We start from the raw sequence: 19,985 nt of genomic DNA on the forward strand, positions 1-19,985 counted from the left end.
TCTTCTACTGCTGTTCATTTGTGATCCCTGAAGCGTTGAGAAAAGGTGACACGTAACCCCCACCCTTATGTCACATGACCTTGCAGTGTTCTTTCCTTAGAAGTTGTAATCTTCAAATTGTTCTGGCAGGTTATTTGGAGACCCTTCTTTGCTGTTGATATTATTCATGTAGCCACAATGATAAGTACATTTCATTATTGCTGCACAAGCAAACCAACAAGCCAACATAAATGTTTTTTTTCCAGTGTTCTGTGTTGCAAGTAATGTATGCTTTTTGCTGCCAGGATGGGTTACCGTGACGTTTGACAATTCTCTTCAGTTATTTTTTTCTCGTTGCAGTGAGGTCCTCAAAAAGACCACAGTGCACTGTTGCCCAAGTGGGCCATGATGTTGATGATCACTTGCTTGCCTCTCTCTCTCTCTCTCTCTCTCTCTCTCTGTCAGTAGTACTGTTTTGTTGCTGTCTTGTATCATGCTGATTCTTACTCTCCCTTTATTTCCTCGTGGCTCTGGATGACTTTCAGGAGTTTCATGGGGTAATGCTTCACACTGTCTATCTTATTGCTTGTCTCCCACCGTCACTCGCTCCTTGTCATTCTCTCTGCACGTCCGTATGTGTGTGTGTGTGTGCGTGTGGCAGAGGGCGTGCTTAGGGTTGGGCTAAAGCACTGCAATGTCTACACTCATGCCTCCTTACTTCATTTTCAGCTGTCGTAGTTGATCTCATATCTCATCTGTTTACATCCACCTTCGTTCATCTACGTTGAAGCGTCCGCTGCCTCTTCAGCCAAAGTCTTCATCATCAGAGTCTGTTATATAATCATGATAGGGTCCCTTGCTTTGCAGCTTCCTAATAAGCTCCACACATTTAAACTAGACAGAAGCCAAGACTGGAATACTGGGACTTCACAGATGGATCTCCATATGTCCATACATCTGGACTCAAGTTTGTAGACATCATAGCACAAAATGAGACTTTGAATCTGTTAGAGCTTTGGCTTAACTGGGAGTTTTGAGCTTGTGAAGATGGCCTCCAGTCACAGTAATGCAGTGATGAGTGCAGTGAGTTTTAGACTCAGAAGACCCCCCATTCCATCCTGAATCTGAAGCAGACACCCTCATTGAGGGGGTGCTTTCCATCCTGACCAGGCTTCTCTTATCAGTATGACCCTCTTCATGAGTCAGTGTCATTGTGACCATTCTGTCGCTTTGTTACATGTTTTTATTATTCCTCAGGAGCTGTGCATTCATTAAATTATTCTCTCTCCATTGCTTTTTATGTGTTATATTCTCATGATTTGCTTATGCATAGTTTTGTGTTTGTTTGCGAACCTGTCATAATTGCTTCTTTATATGTTTTTGTTCTTAATCATTGCTTTCCTTCATTAGATCTCAACAAAATGTGACCAGGTGGGGACCTCCCCTTTCTTACCCCACTCTTCCAAAAATGCCCCCCTTACTTCATTCCTTGTTAGATTATGATAATGGTCCCGTGTCCACCTCAGTGAACTGCCTTCTGTCCTGAGCTGTAGCTGGACAGGCGTCACCCTGATAGCTTTCACAGGGCACCCTGCTGTTTGCGGACCAGGTCTTCCTTCCATGGATAATGGCTTAGCATTAGCATAGGTTTCAATGGCAGCATAGAATTCTTGGACTGTCAGAACCAATGGCAAGATGTAAAGGTGTATTCATCTATATTTCTATATGAAAATGCAATGTACATTTAGAAAACTTTCATCCCAGAGAAACACTACTTCAATTTCAATTTCTACTATTCAATTTCTAATTTCTGCGAAGAGCAAAAGGACTTTCATGATCAATATGTAGACAAAATTGACAAATTCATTCAGGTTACCAAAATTTCCATTTAAATATTTACCTGTCATCTAGTGATCTTTAAACAGAAGAACTTGTGGACTTGAAGTTGGATAAAACCTATTAAGGGCTATTTCAGAATGGGAAAATCCAGATTAAATTGAATAACACAACATTTAAGAGCGAATAAAATAGGTCTTTCCACTACAGGGTTCCCCTAGGACAAAGTGTGTTCCCCTTCCCCTTACACATAAGTTTATGAATTTCAGGTTCTAAGTCACACCTTTAAACCACCAGACTTGCATTCACAGTGTTGGCTCATCTGCTTTCTTGTGTAATTAGAAAGGAAATAGTTGCTCCTTGGGGCAACATTGAGCTTCACCAATCCCACTGTAGACCTATAAAGACCTAGGTCTTGATCTCCTTCAGCCACAGCTAATATAACACCCTTCTCCCGAGCTCCATTGACCACTTCTGTCGAAAGCTATCAGAGAGCTAGATGTTTATTTCTCCCGTTTATGTCTGATCTTCCCTTCCCCTTTGTCTGATCTTTAACTCCCAAGTCTCTGCAGAAGCATGCTAAGATTAATATAGTGCATCAATGGCCTGTCTGTTGCATGTTGTTGTGGTTGTGTGGGAACATCAGAACTACAGTACAAACGTGGGCTTTGGGGTGGAAATCTTACTTTTATTTGTAAGCAGGAGCATGGGTTTGTATGTCTTTCTGTGCGGGGCTGTCACGATTATATTAATAATTGAGTAAACTAACTATTAATTTGACAATCTGGCAATTGTTCGCATATGACTATAATAGCAAGGCATTTCAGACGGCGAACTGTAAGGTATACACACACGGTGGGAAATTTATTCAAAACTAAGGACACGCGAGGATCGGACAGGGTGCACATAAGCCACGGGTAAACATACACGCCACAATTGCGAAATGACTATTACCAACAGCAGTACAACAATGGGCAATTTACAATTATTCGCGGGCATGCTGGGACATGCAAACCCCGCCGGCGCTACAATATCAGTATAATGAAGATGAAAAGAACGAAAAAAGAAAAAAAACAACTACCCAGCCACTCTCATAATAACTCCTGTTTCAGACAGCAGCGTTCAGACTGTAGGACCACTTCTTCTTAAACACCATATTTATTTATGATACGCACTAAAAGCAACTCTCAAAGAACGGCGGCCAGCTTCAGTCAACCGCCACATATCAAATTTATAAAAACCATACAAAATACAATTAATCATTCTGTCTTTACAAATCAAATTTAATAAAAATGAAAAAAAGAACTACACACCGGTTACACATTGCCCGGTAATCATACTGTAGCACCGGGTCTTCAGTTGAATTTCTAATCTTTCTTAATACAACTTTATTCTGAAACTTGTAATCAACAAAATCATTGAAAATCATTTTTCCTACCTTTAAATCACCGGCTAGCAGCGTGATATCCAACACAACACCGTTCCTCTCTTCAGAACCCGCGCACAGTGTTGCCAGGTCCAGCAAAAATCTCCAGCCCAAGGTCTGTTTAAAATCCACCCAACGGAAGCTGAAACTAGCCCAATATTTATAATCCCAGTATACTGCATCTCAAAGAAGTAAACCAGTATTTTGCTGCTGATCACATTCAAATGTTCAGCATTTTAAAACCACAATGACGTCATATAGACGGGACGCACTCTCTTCCCAAGGTTGCCAACTTTCAGCTGGCTGGAATGAGATTTTCAATTGTGTACTAGTCTGCACAAGCATGAACAGTTTTAATACCTTATACATAGTCTGCAGGGTTTTCAAACTACCCCAACGCTTCTGATGTAGCTAATTTAAGTTCCATAATGGGATATTATAGATTTGCCGTAAGATTGCTTGCGTGAATGTCACGCCAGATGCGTGAGAGCTGACAACCTGTTTTCCCCGTGCGTTTATTGTCTCTGACTTTCGGTACCCAGCGATTCAGTACAGTATTACTCAGCAGTAGGAGCCACTTGCTTTCATAATAATTAATTTCTTTTTCCCCATACAGTCTGCTGCCCTGGAATATTATGAAAGCAGCCCAAAAACCCGCAACCCGCGACTTATCAATATTTACCCATAACCATATTTTCAAAAGAGCCCAATTGGGCGGGAAAACCGCAGACCTGGCTACTCTCCCGGTGTTCTGTTATAACATCCTACCTATCCAGATGTGCTATCTTGTCTTTCTGTGCATGTGCAGTTCCACCGTCTTGGGATTAGGGTTAGGTTTAAGGGGTTAGGGTTGAGGTAAGGGTTTTAGGGGTTTTTGGGGGGTTAGGGTTAGGGCTATCGATTAGCACTATAGTAGGATGTTTTGATAAAGTAGGACGTTTTGTCAGAACACCGGCGCTGCCCGTTTAAACAGGAGTACAGTGGTACCTTAGTACTTAAACTCAACTCGAATTTCTTAAGTCGAACCAACCAGTTCTGAAAAAAAAAAGACCTAGAACTCGATCTGAATCTCAGAAGTCGAACTGTGAACGCTGACCTAAGAGAACTTGTACACGTGGGGAAATTAGTTACGCAGCATATGCTTCTCAGCGGAAATAAAGGGTAAAGCTTCACTCTCAGCCTCGCATTCGCATCGTGCATGTTTACATTAGCTGAATCATATACTTAGACAGTAAAAATACATTTGGTAGACAGTAACAGTAATTATTATATAATTAAATACATTAAAAAAAGAGATTTCTTATTAATTTTAATATCATTAATAATAAACCATTAACACATTTAATTATAATAATATTGTCCTGCTGAGCTGGGACGTAACAAAGACAAAGGCCCAGACGTCAGGGTATCGGGGAATACGGGGTTTAATTACAGGTAAGGCAGGCAAAACGCAGACGGACAATACAATGACCGGACTGGGGAAACAAACTGAAACACGGACTAAATACAGAGGACTAATGACAACAACCAGAAACAGCTGCAGGAGGTTAACTAGGGGGCGTGGCACACGGAAGGAGCGGACGATCATGGCAGGACACATTGTTTTTTTTTAACTTTACACATTGCTTGGATACATTTATTTTTTTACTTTACAAATTACTGTTTTGATAAATGTGCTTAGATGTGTTTAGTACAGTATATGCTCTTCTTGTTTTATCCTGTTCATTTTGTGTTTAAATGCTAAAAAAAAAAAACATTTATATGTAATTTTTTGGGGCCAGGAACGAATTGGTTTTCCATTATTTCTTATGGGGAAAATTCGATCAGAACTCGAACTTTTTAGGATTCGAACCCGAGTTCCGAATGGATTAAGTTCGCGTTCTGAGGTACCACTGTAAAGGCATATATACTTATATGGGCGATCTATGTTTGATGATTGTCAAAACCACGAACTTAATTATTTGACCAAACTATTTGTATATAAGGGCGGCATGGTGGTGCAGTGGTTAGCATCTCGTACCTCTGGGACCTGGGTTCGAGTCTCCGCCTGGGTCACACGTGTGTGGAGTTTGCATGTTCTCCCCGTGTCGTCGTGGGGTTTCCTCCGGGTACTCCGGTTTCCCCCCACAGTCCAAAGACATGCTGAGGCTGATTGGCGTTGCTAAATTGCCCTTAGGTGTGCATGTGTGGGTGCTTGGTGTGCAAGTGTGCCCTGCGATGGGCTGGCCCCCTGTCCAGGGTTGTTCCCTGCCTTGTGCCCGTTGCTTCCGGGATAGGCTCCGGACCATTTACCAACATTTAATACCGTAACAATAAAATATATTATTATACAGTACTGTAGTCTTTATCGAATGAAAGGAATTCTGATGTTTTAGCCTTATTCTCAGCAGTCGATAGGGCAATGAGAAATATGTATCAAGGGATAACGGTGCAATAATATATCATGCTTTTATAAATGTTTATAATATAGACTTATGGAACGCGGCAAAAATACTATTAGTGAGAACACTGGGCTGGTTGAGAGTTCTGCTGGGTATGGGGACAAAGGGAGATGAGACATGTACTGCACTCCTGGCCTGGCGAAGTCACCGTGTTACAGCCTGTATTCGCTCGGCACATGACCTGAAACGTACGAACCGGATATTTATGGAATTTGACAATTTTTTTCAGACTGCGGTAAACCGTGGACAGTACGTGGGTCCCACTGTACTATTTAACCATACAATACGTGCAATACGAATATAAAATACAAATAACTGTCAGGATCAGGTGAAGGAACCTGAATGGACCGGCGACACTGCAACCCGTTTCGTGTGTGGTCCAGATATACCTTACCTTGTGCGGACCAAATGTCCCCACAACGTGATGAATACCCGTTTTTCCCATATATGGGAAAACTATATTTTATTTAAAAAAAAAAAACCTGTTACTGCAATGAAAAAACTAAAAATGCAAAAACTCTTGTTTGGTTGCTTATGGTTATGGTTAGGACTTGGGTAGGGGTTAAGGTTGTCATAGTTAGCATTACATACATACATTACACATACGTACACGACTCTGTGTGTGTGTGTGGATTGTTTGTATTACATTCTGGAGACCAAATGTTCCCCATAATGTAGAAAAAAAACAGTTATTTCAATGTGCGGACCATTTTTCAGGTCCCCGCAAAGATCAGTGGATGCACTCAAAAAACTAAAAATGCCAAAAGTCTTGTATTTTGTTTGATTACTTATGGTTATGGTTAGGGCTGGGTAGGGGTTAAGGCTGTCATGTTGTGATTAGAGTTTCCCTTATAGAAATGAATGGCAAGTCCCCACAAAGATATACATTACCTGTGTGTGTGTGTGTGTGTGTGTGTGTGTGTGTGTGTGTGTGTGTGTGAGAGAGAGAGAGAGTTAAAAGTACACAGCATTTGCATCCTTACTGACCATCCTGGCTGAGTTCCAAGCCCAATGCACTACCTCTGATATAGATTCCCTTCTCCCCTCATCCCCTCAGGTACAGTTTCAGGTGAGGAACCCAGCTGTAATAACGTGGTGGCCGCTGCTGGTCTGCTACTTGGCCAGACAGCACTGTTAGTCTGAGCTGGCACCGTGAGCTGTGCATTACAGGCCTGTGTGCCTCCTGTGGATTCCTCTGAATCCTATCTCTGCTCTCCACCCCGATTTCTGCTGCTCGCTTGAAATTGGAAGCCTCTGTCCTGTCCATGTTAATGCTCTCTACTCGGGAAGAAAGTTATGTTCGCCTGATATTTAAAAAGCAGAACCAAGCTTTTAGAGGTCCGAGAGAGAGAGAGATGTTTCTTTTTTGTTTTCGCTAATCCTGTTTTTAATGGAAGAGCATGTAGTCCCTAAATGGTATATTCAGGATTCTATTTGTGAGTTCCTAAGGGATTGCTTCCTCTGAATGACTATATCTACTCACCTGTAAATCTTAATTAAGCACAAACAGGGTGTGTACCTGTCTGTTGATGGGAAATCACAATGTTTTCAGTGAAATTCTGTGACTTCGCAGTATAGCTGTAGTTGAAAGGAGGTTTGCAACGGAGACTTAAAATGGTTTATTACTGCTTCTCCATTGCATTTGAGTCCATAGTCATTTCATTTCCACTTTTTCATTAGGCATCTTTAACTGGTGCCATTGCAGAAATTTAATTTCCTGTTCGGTGTTTGCACAGTAGACCAGCTGTGTGACACTTAATGACGCTCTGCGGGGTGTTTTTTTACACCACAAAGAAACCGATTGCCTTTCTCTTGACAGATTTGGTGCATCTTTTTATATTTCCATAGGCAGTAGCAGTACAGCTTTTCCATTGATATCAAACACTGGTTTTGTTATCAGCGAAGCATTTTTCACAAGTATCAACCTAGCCTTGCCATTGGTATCAGTTCCAGTCAAGCTTCTGCACCAGTGCAATGTTTGCAGTTTTTTTCCCCTTTGTCCTAAAGCTTTACATTTTAAATGAATCAGAGGCTATAAAGCTTCTTTTGATGTAACATTTTACATCAAAAACTTAATTAAAATAAATTTTGGAGCAGGGCCTGATATATATGGGTTTCTAAGTTCTGTGTAAACCCTTTGTATAGAGCAGACATGTCCTGTTTTTTGACATAAATAGATATTATGTTCATTGTTTAACTTGTACGGGGGGTGTTTGTGACAGGCATTACTGTAGAATAACAAGTTTACCCACAATGCATCTTCTGCAAGACGTCCAGCTGGACCATGTAATTTTCTATTACATGACCTTTATAAAATAGCATGCAAGCGGGAATGAGGAATGGCTGTGGGTGTATATTTTTGTCTCTGGAAAGTTCTGCATCTTGTGCGCGTCACAGTGGTGGAGTTGAGTTATCTGGTGGTGTGTGTTTGTTTTTAGTGTACATGTGTTGTTTGTTGAGGGAGAAAAAGGTGCCATTTAGGCACAGAGAGGAAAGTTTACAGTAGTTCTTTAATAATTTAACTTCTGATGCATGTTAATAGGTACTTTAATAATACAAATAAAAAATTCTGTTGTATTGACAGATAAATGTCTATACAACAATAGTGAATGTCAGCAGCAGTAACATCACAGTTTTTGACACTGGCTGAAAAGTGTGTGTGCTTGTCTGTCTGTGTTTGTGTGTATGCGTGCACACGTTATGTCTGTCTGTGTTTGTGTGTGTGCGTGCACACGTTATGTCTGTCTGTGTTTGTGTATCTGTGTTTGTATGTCTATCTGTCTGTGTGTTTGTCTGTGTGCTTGTTCGTGTTCGTCTATGAGTGTGCCTGTCTCTCACTCTCCTTGTGCTATTTTAAAGGGGCACAAAAGGCAAAGATATCAACACCATCAAGTCCCTCCGGGTTCTCCGGGTCCTGCGACCTCTGAAGACCATAAAACGGCTCCCCAAACTCAAGGTATGATCTGGTCTCACCCCCTCCAGCTTACCTTGGGAGATTTCAAATACCAAGGACCAGCAATGTGCCTTGTAGTCAAAAGTCCCAGGTCAGGATCCCTGCACCTTCTGTTTGATGACTTTGACTCTCCACTGTAGTACAAATACTGGCTGGCAGTATCAATGCCCTAAAAAGACTAAAGATTTAGCAATTCATTGTTTGTTATCCACAGTCAAAAGAACAACCAGACGTTCTCAGTGGACATGGCCTGGCATACTGTGTTATGGTATTTATGTAGCTAATGTTCTTATTCCATGCAACATGCTCAGTGTAGCATGCAATCTCCTTGAAAGGGGATTCATACAGTTCAGTAAAGAATTATGTAAGTCATATAAAATAATATTCTTTTTTTTAGTTTTATGTGTTTATTTGTGGATGGAATATGATGATGGAATAGTTTAGGCCACTAATCATTGGTTAACCCTGATAGTGACTGAGACTTCAGGATAAGTCCTGCTGTCATGGGTGTTTAAGGTTTGGTTTCCCCAAATATAATAATAAAATAAGTAGTATTGCCTGGCATGACTCGGTTCATCCATGTGTTATGTGACGACGTCACACCACTGCGTGTTCGACTGCGTGTCCCCATGAAGGCCTCGCCCATGTGTGTCTGACATGACCGTGCAGATGTGTGCTTGCAGGCTGTGTTTGACTGCGTGGTCAACTCTCTGAAGAACGTGCTCAACATCCTCATCGTCTACATACTCTTCATGTTCATCTTCGCCGTCATTGCCGTGCAGCTGTTCAAGGGCAAGTTCTTCTACTGCACCGATGAGTCCAAGAGTCTGGAAAAGGACTGCAGGTGTGTCCGACCCCTTGCCGGTGCTAGGCAGGTTAAATGTCCTGGCTGCACGTATTTATGTCTGAAAAACAAATATGCACACTGTGTGACTGCAACAGGGCTGATTTACTGTCCTGACAGTGCAGGTTTTTGACCTGTCTGTGTAAAATTACTTCCCAGACAGAATGGGTTTAATGCCAGATTTACAGATCTGTGATCCCAGCTACTTGAACCCATTGACAAATGGGTTTCTTATCCCCGTGGTTGATTCTTACTCGGGTACCCAGCAAGGTCTGCATGGAAAATCACTTCTGTCATTTGTGAAACCTCTTTAAAAAGGATGACTGTGTGGCCTGACTGCACTGTGATTTATCAAGACATCCAACCCCAGGACCATTAGTGTGACCAGGGTCGTACCTCTCTGCCTTAACCTCTCTTCCCACCTCCTGGGCCTGAAGGGGGGAATTTTTGGACTATGACAAGGACGAGGTGTCGGCCAGGCCACGGGAGTGGAAGAAGTACGATTTCCACTATGACAACGTGCTGTGGGCGTTCCTCACCCTCTTCACCGTCTCCACTGGCGAAGGCTGGCCCATGTGAGTAGAGACATTCCAGCTGTTCAGGCAGTCATGGGTGTTGAGGGTAGAGTGGCTAAAAATACGCTAATTAATACAGACAGGCTGACAGAACTGACTCAGGAGTGAGAAAAAGTCTCTTTTTGTCTCCTTTGTTCACTTAACGTCATTACAGAATATTGAAAAGCTGCATCCTGGGAACTAGAAAATAAAAATTCCATTTACCGCAAACATCAACGTTGTAGATTCAGACTTTGCTAATCTATCCTTACCATACATCCTCAACACTAACAATATTGCCCAGCCTCTGGACCTGAGATGAATGTTTGGGGAACCCTTAAGCGTATGTTTGCACTTTCCCCTGATCCTACAAGTCAGGTGGTGTGCATTCCGTGTCAGTGGCTTCTTTGGAACGGCTATCTTGAGGGGCCAGGCCGTGTACTCAAGCAGTCGCTGACGAGAACTACTTGGTTTTTCGAATCGCCACAAGCAAACTGTAATGGCTGGAAGTACTGCTTGTTGGCTGTGGGGAAACCATTCGTATGCAAAGCAACAAATGGGGCACTTAATTATCAAGTAGACGTACCGTACCGGTCTGGACCTCTTTGCTTATGTAACTCGATTAAACCTAATTGAGTGCCCTTGTGGAAATGCCAACGTAAAAGCCAACTCAGCAAAGTAAACCTGCTTCATTAGTGTTCTTTGGGCCATTGTCTGAGGAGTGCCATGTCGCAGGCAGTTAGGGTGACATCATATGAATCAGTAGAACTGTTTGTAGTGTCTGTTCACACATACAATGACGCAGAAACATTAAACACATGGTTCCTATGTAGTGTAATTTTCTGCTGGGTCACTGTTGAGTTGAATGCAAATCTCCGTTCCACTCAGTGAGTCTAGCCAGATTCTGTTGAAGCTATGAGACTTGTTATTGACATTAGTCATTAATTTCCTGCTATTGTATTTTTTTTCTGGTATATATTTCTCAGCATCCATGTCACAAGGATTTTGTTTTGTTTTTTTTTACCCTCCTTTGGCTCTGCAACCTCCCAGGGTGCTGAAGCATTCAGTTGATGCCACCTACGAGGACCAAGGCCCAAGTCCAAGCTTCCGCATGGAGACGTCCATCTTCTATGTGGTCTATTTTGTGGTCTTCCCCTTCTTCTTTGTCAACATCTTCGTGGCCCTGATCATCATCACTTTCCAGGAGCAGGGAGACAAGGCCATGTCGGAGTGTAGCTTGGAGAAGAACGAGGTATGGTTGCCCTGTTACTTCCTGTCAGCTCGCCAGTGTGTTTGCGGCCAGCTGTTCCTTGGCCGTGCAAATCACTGGATTTGATCACGCTGGTTTCTGGGCTCCTGCAGAGGGCCTGCATCGACTTCGCCATCAACGCCAGACCCCTCACACGCTACATGCCTCAGAACAAGCAGTCCTTCCAGTATAAGATGTGGAAGTTTGTGGTATCGACACCCTTCGAGTACTCCATCATGGCCATGATCGCCCTCAACACGGTGGTGCTCATGATGAAGGTTGGTGCTGGAGATCGCTTGAGTTTTTGGGTAATGAGAAGTAATTATGAAACGTTCAGTTAGGTCTGGGGGGCAGCATACTCTAAACTGAGGATGTGAGCACAAAGCTGAAAATCCAGTATCACAGCCCCCCCGTCAAGATGTTAATTGCTGGTAATGTAAACTCCAGGAGTGGGTGGCTCATACCTGCAGCTCTGACTTCTTACCCTGGATTCTTTCCTAACAACCTCCCCCCCCCCCCCCAGTTCTATAAAGCTCCTGATGAGTACGAGAACATGCTGAGGTTCCTGAACATGATCTTCACAGCCCTCTTCTCACTGGAGTGCATTTTTAAGATCATCGCCTTTGGACCTCTTGTAAGTGTGCCATTCCCAGTTAGCCTGTCCTGGGGCGCCATCTCATAGGATCTCCGTTTCTGCTCACGGGTGATAATCGGGAGGCTTCCCAGAGGGATCATTTGTAGGTCATTCCACAGGCAGAAATCAGGGAGGTAGGGCTAGCTATGATAAGAGCATCTTTGTCCTCTAGCCCTTGCTTTTGCCACGGTGACACTCTCCCTTATAGGCTATGGAGGAGGCAGTGATTGTTTGAGCCCAGACGGCAAACCAGACGGGTCGATTGAGCCCATAAGTATTTTTCAAAAGCCAACCTTTTTTACATAATGGACTTATTAAATATTGGCTAAAATTGCATTTTCGGAACTGTAATGGTCTTCACTTCAGCGCCTGATATATTTGTATTATCATTACCTGTTGATTTAACAGATGTAACATCCCGTATAGTTGGGCATTTATGGAATCAGTAAATCAGAGTTTTAGTGCTTTCCTCAAAGATCAAATGTTTTTGTGACCTAACTCCATGGTTTATATGACTAGTGGACTATTTGTTTAAATATTCATCCATTGAAATTATCCAGTGATCCAGATCATGTCAAGAAGTTATGAAAGCTGTTAAAATGTGTGTTTCCTTCTGTCTCTTTCAGAATTACATGAAGGATTCCTGGAACGTGTTTGACTTTGTGACCGTGCTGGGAAGCATTACAGATATTTTGGTCACAGAGATCAGGATGATAAGCAAAGTAAGCAAGTCGGGGTGTGGCGAGTCAATGGCGGGGGATCACTGAAGGAGAACCTTTGTTGGGGGAAGAGATGGGGAGTGTCTGGGGGGCCCGGTGCCTGGGTGAGATGAGGATGAGGAAGATGGGGAAGGGTGCACAGCATGAGGGGTTAGTGATAGATTTGGGTTTATGTACATATAATGAAAAAATCTAAACAACATGTAGCTGTAAAAGAAACACTAAAAACATAGGAATGGAGGATATCAAAAGACTTGCTAGAGTAACTAAAGCTAGACAGACAGCCTCTTCTGACAGCTTTCCATAGTTGGCTGTCCTTTTGGATTTCTTGTGGCACTAGAAAGATGTTCAATTGATCTGTTTGAGTATTGTCTTGTTTGTGGGGGGGGGGGGCAGCCATTTCATGTCCATAAATCATCAAGAATTTGTACTGTGGTCTTGAGAGGTGGGTCAGTTTTTATATATGTAGGTTATTTTGTAGAATATCCACTTGATGGTTAACCTCCTCACCTTGACCTGAATGTTTTAATTTGTCCCCGTGCCTCCCCCCTTTGCGTCTGCGTTTATCTCTGTCTGCTTGTATGTTTGGTGTCATACTGGTAGACTGCTTCCCTGCTCTGCTCAGGACTGTCTTAGCTGCCCGTCACTGCTATTCTTGTCTGCTTTTCTCGTCTGCTCTCTCTCGCTCTCCTCCTCCTTCCTCAATGTCAACGCTCAATCTTGGCTGGGGCCTGTCCACCCCATGACCCAACGGCCGCTGTAGACTACAGTAAGTCACCCTTCTCCTCCACTCTTCTCTATCAGTCCTGCTGCCAGCCACTTCTGCGGCTGTACGTTTGGTTTGCGCCGCATAAAGCGGCGCGATTAGAGAAAGCTCTGAAGCTTCCCCCCCTCGGCTCTCATTGCCGAAAGGCCTTCACCCAGCATATATGCAAGAAGGACTTATGACTTAAGGAAGCTGAGCGAAGGTGAGCCATGCATTGCCATCCCTGCAGGACAAGCAGATTAACCTGAGCGTCCTAAGACTGTTCCGAGCCGCCCGGCTCATCAAGCTGCTCCGCCAGGGCTACACCATTCGCATCCTCCTCTGGACCTTCGTGCAGTCCTTCAAGGTGGGCTATCTCACTCGCCCTTCCCCACAGCAGGGCCACTCAGCTCAAATCCTCATAACCCTGGCCCAGCCCAACCCAAGTCCAACAGCTCCACCCACCTCCATCCTCTACACCACACGGAGGCTGTGACCCCTCTGATTCAATTGTTTTAATGTTACTTTTAAAATGAACTTGTTGCTTGACAATGGTACTCCAATTTAAAGTAAATAAGGATGTTACATTGTTACTCATTACATAAAGTAATGTATTGGAGCTGCTCCAAGTTACTCATTATAATGTATTGAAGTTGCTCCAAAAACTACATAACGCTCTTTATTTATAAAGTTTTGCTCTCAGCACTCGTTATAACAACCCTGGCAGCCAGGCAAGGGGCTTTCCGTCAGGGCAGATCCATCACACTTAGTATCATCCAGCCTCTTACAGTGGCTATTGCTTACTTCACATCTGCCCAGACCAGCCGATTAGCAGCTGCCCTTCCACAGACCACAGAACCCTTAACATTGGGAGGTTCAGCTGTTGAGGTTCATACACACACAAACATGAAATTAATTAAATTATGTTTCTGTGGTATCAGTTTCATGGAGAATATTCATGAGGTTAAAGTGTATGGTTAACTATCTTACTTTATTTCTTAGAGCACCTTCTAGTGGATTGGAGGGTGTAGTGTTTTATTATGAAATTAAACAGCAAGTCATGCAATAATATTGAATTAGTTCATGTTGCACACACCAGCAGTGCCATATCTAGTGATCAATGAATTCCTCAGATTCCACCTGTCTGATCTCTGGTGTGTCCTTTCCCCAGGCCTTGCCCTACGTTTGCCTTCTGATCGCCATGCTGTTTTTCATCTACGCAATCATCGGGATGCAAGTGAGTCTCAACCTCCAGATGGTTGTCGAACTATTGAGGCTCTGAGAGACGCGCATGCTGCCAGTCACTGCCTGGCGTAGCTTGACGGACCCAGTACAGTAACCAATGGGAAGTGATCGCAAGTTCAAGTCCCACCCACTTATGTATTTTGTCTGTGCGTCCAGAATTGTTCGGATTTTTGTTGGTAAGTGGCACTGCTTTTCGGTTGATGTTGTGAAAGGTGAGATCAAATACTGTGTTATTCTGAGCCTGAGGCAGATTTAATCGCCGCCAGGGTGCAAGGAGACACTGAACCTGTGATGATGTTGCTGCTAACTACAGTAGACAGGCTTCCTCTGCGCTCCCCACATGAATGCAGCCTTACCTTAGGGCTGCGGTTTAATCGGCAAACACCTCAGCGTCGTGCTCTCTGTGAGGGAAGATACCATCCTGCAAGAGGGGGTGGTGTTGTGTATAATTGTGGCCTGTAATCGGGTTACAGGTTTTCGGGAACATCGAGCTCGATGAGAGAACCTCCATCAACCACCACAACAACTTCCGCACCTTCTTCCAGGCCCTCATGCTGCTCTTCAGGTGAGAACTGAATTCCCCCCTGGTCCCTGCACCTGCCCCCCCCCTCACACATTTTATTTCACGGACCAGGATGTGTCACAACTGAACCTCTTTGGCTCGTGTGTCTGTGTCAGGAGTGCCACGGGGGAGGCCTGGCACGATATCATGCTTTCGTGTCTCAGTCTTCGGGACTGCGACAGTGCGTCCGGCCTTGAAAAAAAGGAGTGCGGCAGCGACTTCGCTTATTTCTACTTTGTCTCCTTCATCTTCCTTTGCTCCTTCCTGGTGAGTGTGACATGCTTTTAACTCCACCCACAGCCATAACACACACCTCACCATTGCTGTGGCACCTGATGTTTTTATTATTATTATTATTATTATTATAATTATCATTACTATTATTATGTTGTTGTTATTATCAAGTCTCCATAGACAATAAAGATAATTATACATGTAAAATAAAATATATGAAATCCATACATTCATCTTCCAACCACTTATTGTAGTTGATATTGTGGGGAAAATAAAAGAAAATTAAGAAATTTGCAAGAGACAAACAATTCTAAGCTCAAACAACGTGTAACTTGGATTTGGGCGTATGCGGATTCTCTCATTCACAGATGCTGAATCTGTTCGTGGCTGTCATCATGGATAACTTTGAATACCTAACCCGGGACTCGTCCATATTGGGGCCGCATCACCTGGACGAATTCATCCGCGTGTGGGCAGAGTACGACCCTGCTGCTTGGTAGGTGTCCCTCCTCTGCAGTTCAGGCAGGTAGAAAACACAGTTATGCGGGGATGGAGGGCGACAGAGTTATAGCAGAGTGGGCGTGCGGAGCGTGGTGCTTTTGTACAGGGACTGACAAATCCCATCTTAATGTCATCGCGCCCGTCGGTTCCTGTTTGACTGATCCCTGAAAATCCCACAGGTGGGTCTGATATATCTAGGGGGGGGCAGCAGCATAGATGATGTCATGGCGGTTCCCCATTGGGGGTGTCAGGAACTGCTACATTTAAATGAAAAAGAGGAAAGGCAGGATCCACAAGATGCCAATGGGGAACTGACTGGAAGCCCATGAGGACAGGGTACTAGATTATCCAGAGTCTCCATAGCAACCTGCCAGCAGAGATCCCTGTCAGAGGTGCCAGTCCAGTAAATCCATGCAGGGAAGGCTTTTCACTGAAGTTCAGAGTCATTAGTATTCCGTTCCAAAACACACCCTCGGTGGAAACAAGGTGAGATAAAGACAATGATTTTATAACCTGAAATATATTGAGCTTATGGAGCATATTAAGGGACAGGAGACCTTAAAGAGAATTTGATTGAAATTTTAAAAGTTTGGGTAATTTTATATTATTTTATTTAAATCTTGTATTTTTACATATCGCAGTTCCAAGCTCAAATACACATTATCAGCAAAAATTCATTCACCATAACCACAATTAAATGTACTGAATTCATGTGAGTTCCTTAAGACCGACGACCAACTACAGTTTCATCAGTAGCAGTAAATCTGTAATTTAATGCAAGCAGTATTGATATTTTTAAACTGTGCTATACAAAACCAGGCCACGAAGCATGATGCAGTTGTGGTTTTGCAACCTAGATTCTACCCACCTGTTTACATTTTAAATTTCAGAATTGTCTTTCATATTTTCATTTCCCATAATTCTTTGAGAAGCTGTTAAGAGACAGCTAAGAAGGGTCTTTGAAATGTTCAAATCTCTGGAGGAAAGAAGTCCATAGAAAGTAATTCTAATCAATCTCAGGAAACTAACTTCTGAAAGTCTACAAAAAGGTTCTGTTTATATTTAATACTCCCTTGGATCCCATTGATAGGGAGGGAGTCTTTCAAAGCAGTGCATTCTGGGTATGAAAGAATGCTGACAGGCTAAGCAGGAAGTGAAGTGACAGGTTTCAGTAATAAAGTGATGAAGATGAAGTGGAGCTTGAACTGTAACCTTGTTAACTTTCTCCCACTTGGTCTGCCTGAAATGAAGAGAAGAATCCACCGTTTATTTGTTAATATGCAGTCCTTTTATTCTCTCCCTCTAATCAGAAAGTCAAATGTGCAGTGATTTCAGAGACCACTATGGCGGATATACATTCGGTTTGTTTGGGATCTTGCAAATTGAGAAGCACTTTGGATCATAGGTTACAAAGGCTGCTAAGAAGAACACTTAATGCCCCACACTTCCCTCACTGGAGCACTGAAGGTGGCCCACACAGTGGTCAAAATCTGCTTTATTAGTCACGGTGTACAGGGGGCAGCATTTTCCCCTGTAACAGTACACCGCCCAGAAAGAAGACATAACAACGTCCCTCCCTAAGCCATCTTCCGAAACTAATAAAAAATACTGAGTCTCGGGCCCAGGCGTGTCCTGTCTGTATTTATGTGTCTTTTTGCAGATGTTGCACATAACAATGTTTTTCAGGTTGCTCATGGGTGTGTCTCCTCTGAAGCAGGAGGCCCGGCCGTGTGTGTGTCCCTGCAGCAGTGCTCTAACGCAGTGTGCTCTGTTCGCAGCGGGCGCCTTCGCTACATGGATATGTACAGTTTGTTGCGTGTCATTTCCCCCCCGCTTGGCTTAGGGAAGAAGTGCCCAAACAGGGTGGCTTACAAGGTTTGCGAAACACTTTGTCCATTTAGAGGCGCCACAAAGACCACTCCCCCCCCCCCCCCCGAATGCCCAAAACAACACTCCCCCGCCCCCTCCCATATTAATTAGCCTGCTGGTAATTGCACCTGTTTGGAAACCAAGCCTTTGTCTCTACATTTGAATTTCTTGGCACCTGACTGATCTGCCCACCATATTAGCCAGCAGGATGATTTAGCTTACTGATACGTGTGTGGGCAATCAGCCATTTCAGCTATCATGCTGTTTTTAAGGAAACTGTCTGATACTGAGTACTCTACTGAAGGCCCGCTTCTGACCTTCTGGTCACAAGTCTGGGCCGGTTCTGAAGAGGCAGGCCTCCCGTCAAGATCCAAGTGCTGAGGGTCAGGCTCAGATGCAGATCAGCGATAAGGGCTTCGTTTCCTCGCCCCGTCCGCTTGCCCTCAGATGTCTCTCAGCATGCGGGAGCAGGCATCCCCAGGACGAGATCAGCCCCTCCCTCAACCCCATTTGAATTTTCCGCCCCCCTGTTTCCTTTGGGATCAGAGCCCCTACACTCATCTCATCACCCCAAACTCCTGAACTGGGGGGGTGATGCCTGTCTAGTGTGGGCATCGAGCCTCTAAGCCTCTGCTGGGAATTTAAATAACCTGGACCTCTTTTTTTTGTCATTGTCCTCCTTGTTTCTGTCTTCGTTCTGGTCCATCCTCAACTGCCTGGCCTTTATCCATCTGGCCCCGATCCCTCTGAAGTGGCCGCATCACCTACCTCGATATGTACGAGATGCTGCGCCACATGTCCCCCCCTTTAGGCTTGGGAAAGAAATGTCCGCCCCGAGTGGCCTACAAGGTAGCCCCACCCCTTTTGCTCCTCCTCCCGTCCTATCATTCGCTCACGATCTGGCCAATAGCTGTGCTGCTCTGTGGTGATGTTCTCCTCTGTTTTGTGCTCCTCCTGCCCCGACACTGTCGTGCTGCTGTACTCCTCTTTCCAAACGGCGCCGCCCACAGCTGCTGACAGACTCATGATGCTGGAAAAACCTTTAGCACGTTGTTTTGCATGAAAACACACCACTATAATAGTAACAGTTTTTGAGGGATGCTCTGATCAGGGAACCTTTCAACCTAGTGTACAGCAGGTTATATAATCTTAACTGCAGACCTTACAGTGCCTGCAAAAGTGTTGAGTCTTTCACTGCTAGTTCTCAACACAATTGAAATTCCCAGCTGCTTTCAGATCATATTCAGGCCACCTGACACTGACGTCATGCACGGCACAATGTCGGGGTGCCAGCCTGGCGTCTGCAGTCCCCACCGCCCGCGTCCACCATCCTGCTTAGTATCAGCACATTGATGCTAGCATTAGCCACGTGCTTTAGCCACTCGGTGCTTAACGTTGGACTGGTGAGAAGTGTGAGGACGCCATAGCTGTGCGGTGAGCCCCGGGCTCTTGTTTTTCTTTCTCTCTATCTTTTCCCCCTCTTTCTCTCTGATCCCTGATGTCAAAACGTTTCCCAGTTTCAGCAATATTAAAAGCAGTTCCCAGCTGTGGGCTACTGTTCTTGCTGGCTCCCCCCGGTTTCATGTTTTTGAGTGAGGACTTACCCCCCCCCCCCCCAGCCCATCTGCAGACCTTGTCCATGGCTTGCTCACTCTTTGTCGTCTGTTTTTGTTGGGGTTTGGCATTTGTTCTGGCTCTGCCCATCACCCTTGAAGCCCCACCCACCACGCTGTCTGCTCATCACAGTCCCTTTTACAGATGCATGCCTGTTCAGTGTTCGGTTTTAACCATCGCATGCTTTGAACACCCTGTGCGCCATGAAGGTGTAACACCAAGGTGTGTGAGACCATCTGTAACACTCCTGTTTACAATGTGACACACTCACAACCTGTTGTCTTTTCTCAGTTTCGAACCACTTACTCAATATGATCAATTGAACTTGGAACAGCTGCTTAAATCATCCAAGTTTGGTTGCAAAACTGAACTGTTTTGCCAGGTTAGGAGTCCTGACGTCCACAGCAGGAGACCTTTAGGGCCTTGAACTAGCTGTCTTCAGGGTTACAAGTTCAGATCCTTAATCACCTGCAGTCTTAAAAAACCTCTGCAGGAACGTCCAGCCTTTCAGCTCCAGCAGGAGTTATAGTTCATTCCAGCAGAAGCACAACCATGTTGCTCATGTTTCTGAAGGTAGCAT

At 44.2% G+C, this 19,985-nt stretch overlaps 1 protein-coding gene across 1 annotated transcript in view; it reads left to right on the forward strand.

Moving 5' to 3' along the window:
* LOC111853984 (probable voltage-dependent N-type calcium channel subunit alpha-1B) overlaps positions 1-19,985 on the forward strand; it is a 117,418-nt gene that overhangs the window by 87,173 nt on the left and 10,260 nt on the right. The window contains exons 28-40 of the mRNA XM_072714731.1: positions 8,542-8,638; positions 9,319-9,479; positions 9,917-10,054; positions 11,084-11,285; positions 11,396-11,560; positions 11,806-11,916; positions 12,543-12,638; positions 13,631-13,747; positions 14,552-14,617; positions 15,099-15,190; positions 15,304-15,454; positions 15,790-15,917; positions 18,544-18,640. Of these exons, the coding sequence (XP_072570832.1) occupies positions 8,542-8,638; positions 9,319-9,479; positions 9,917-10,054; positions 11,084-11,285; positions 11,396-11,560; positions 11,806-11,916; positions 12,543-12,638; positions 13,631-13,747; positions 14,552-14,617; positions 15,099-15,190; positions 15,304-15,454; positions 15,790-15,917; positions 18,544-18,640 (1,621 nt within the window). The remainder of the gene's footprint in view (positions 1-8,541; positions 8,639-9,318; positions 9,480-9,916; positions 10,055-11,083; positions 11,286-11,395; positions 11,561-11,805; positions 11,917-12,542; positions 12,639-13,630; positions 13,748-14,551; positions 14,618-15,098; positions 15,191-15,303; positions 15,455-15,789; positions 15,918-18,543; positions 18,641-19,985) is intronic.

This window comes from Paramormyrops kingsleyae, chromosome 7 (genome assembly GCF_048594095.1).
Source record: "Paramormyrops kingsleyae isolate MSU_618 chromosome 7, PKINGS_0.4, whole genome shotgun sequence".
NCBI lineage: Eukaryota > Metazoa > Chordata > Actinopteri > Osteoglossiformes > Mormyridae > Paramormyrops > Paramormyrops kingsleyae.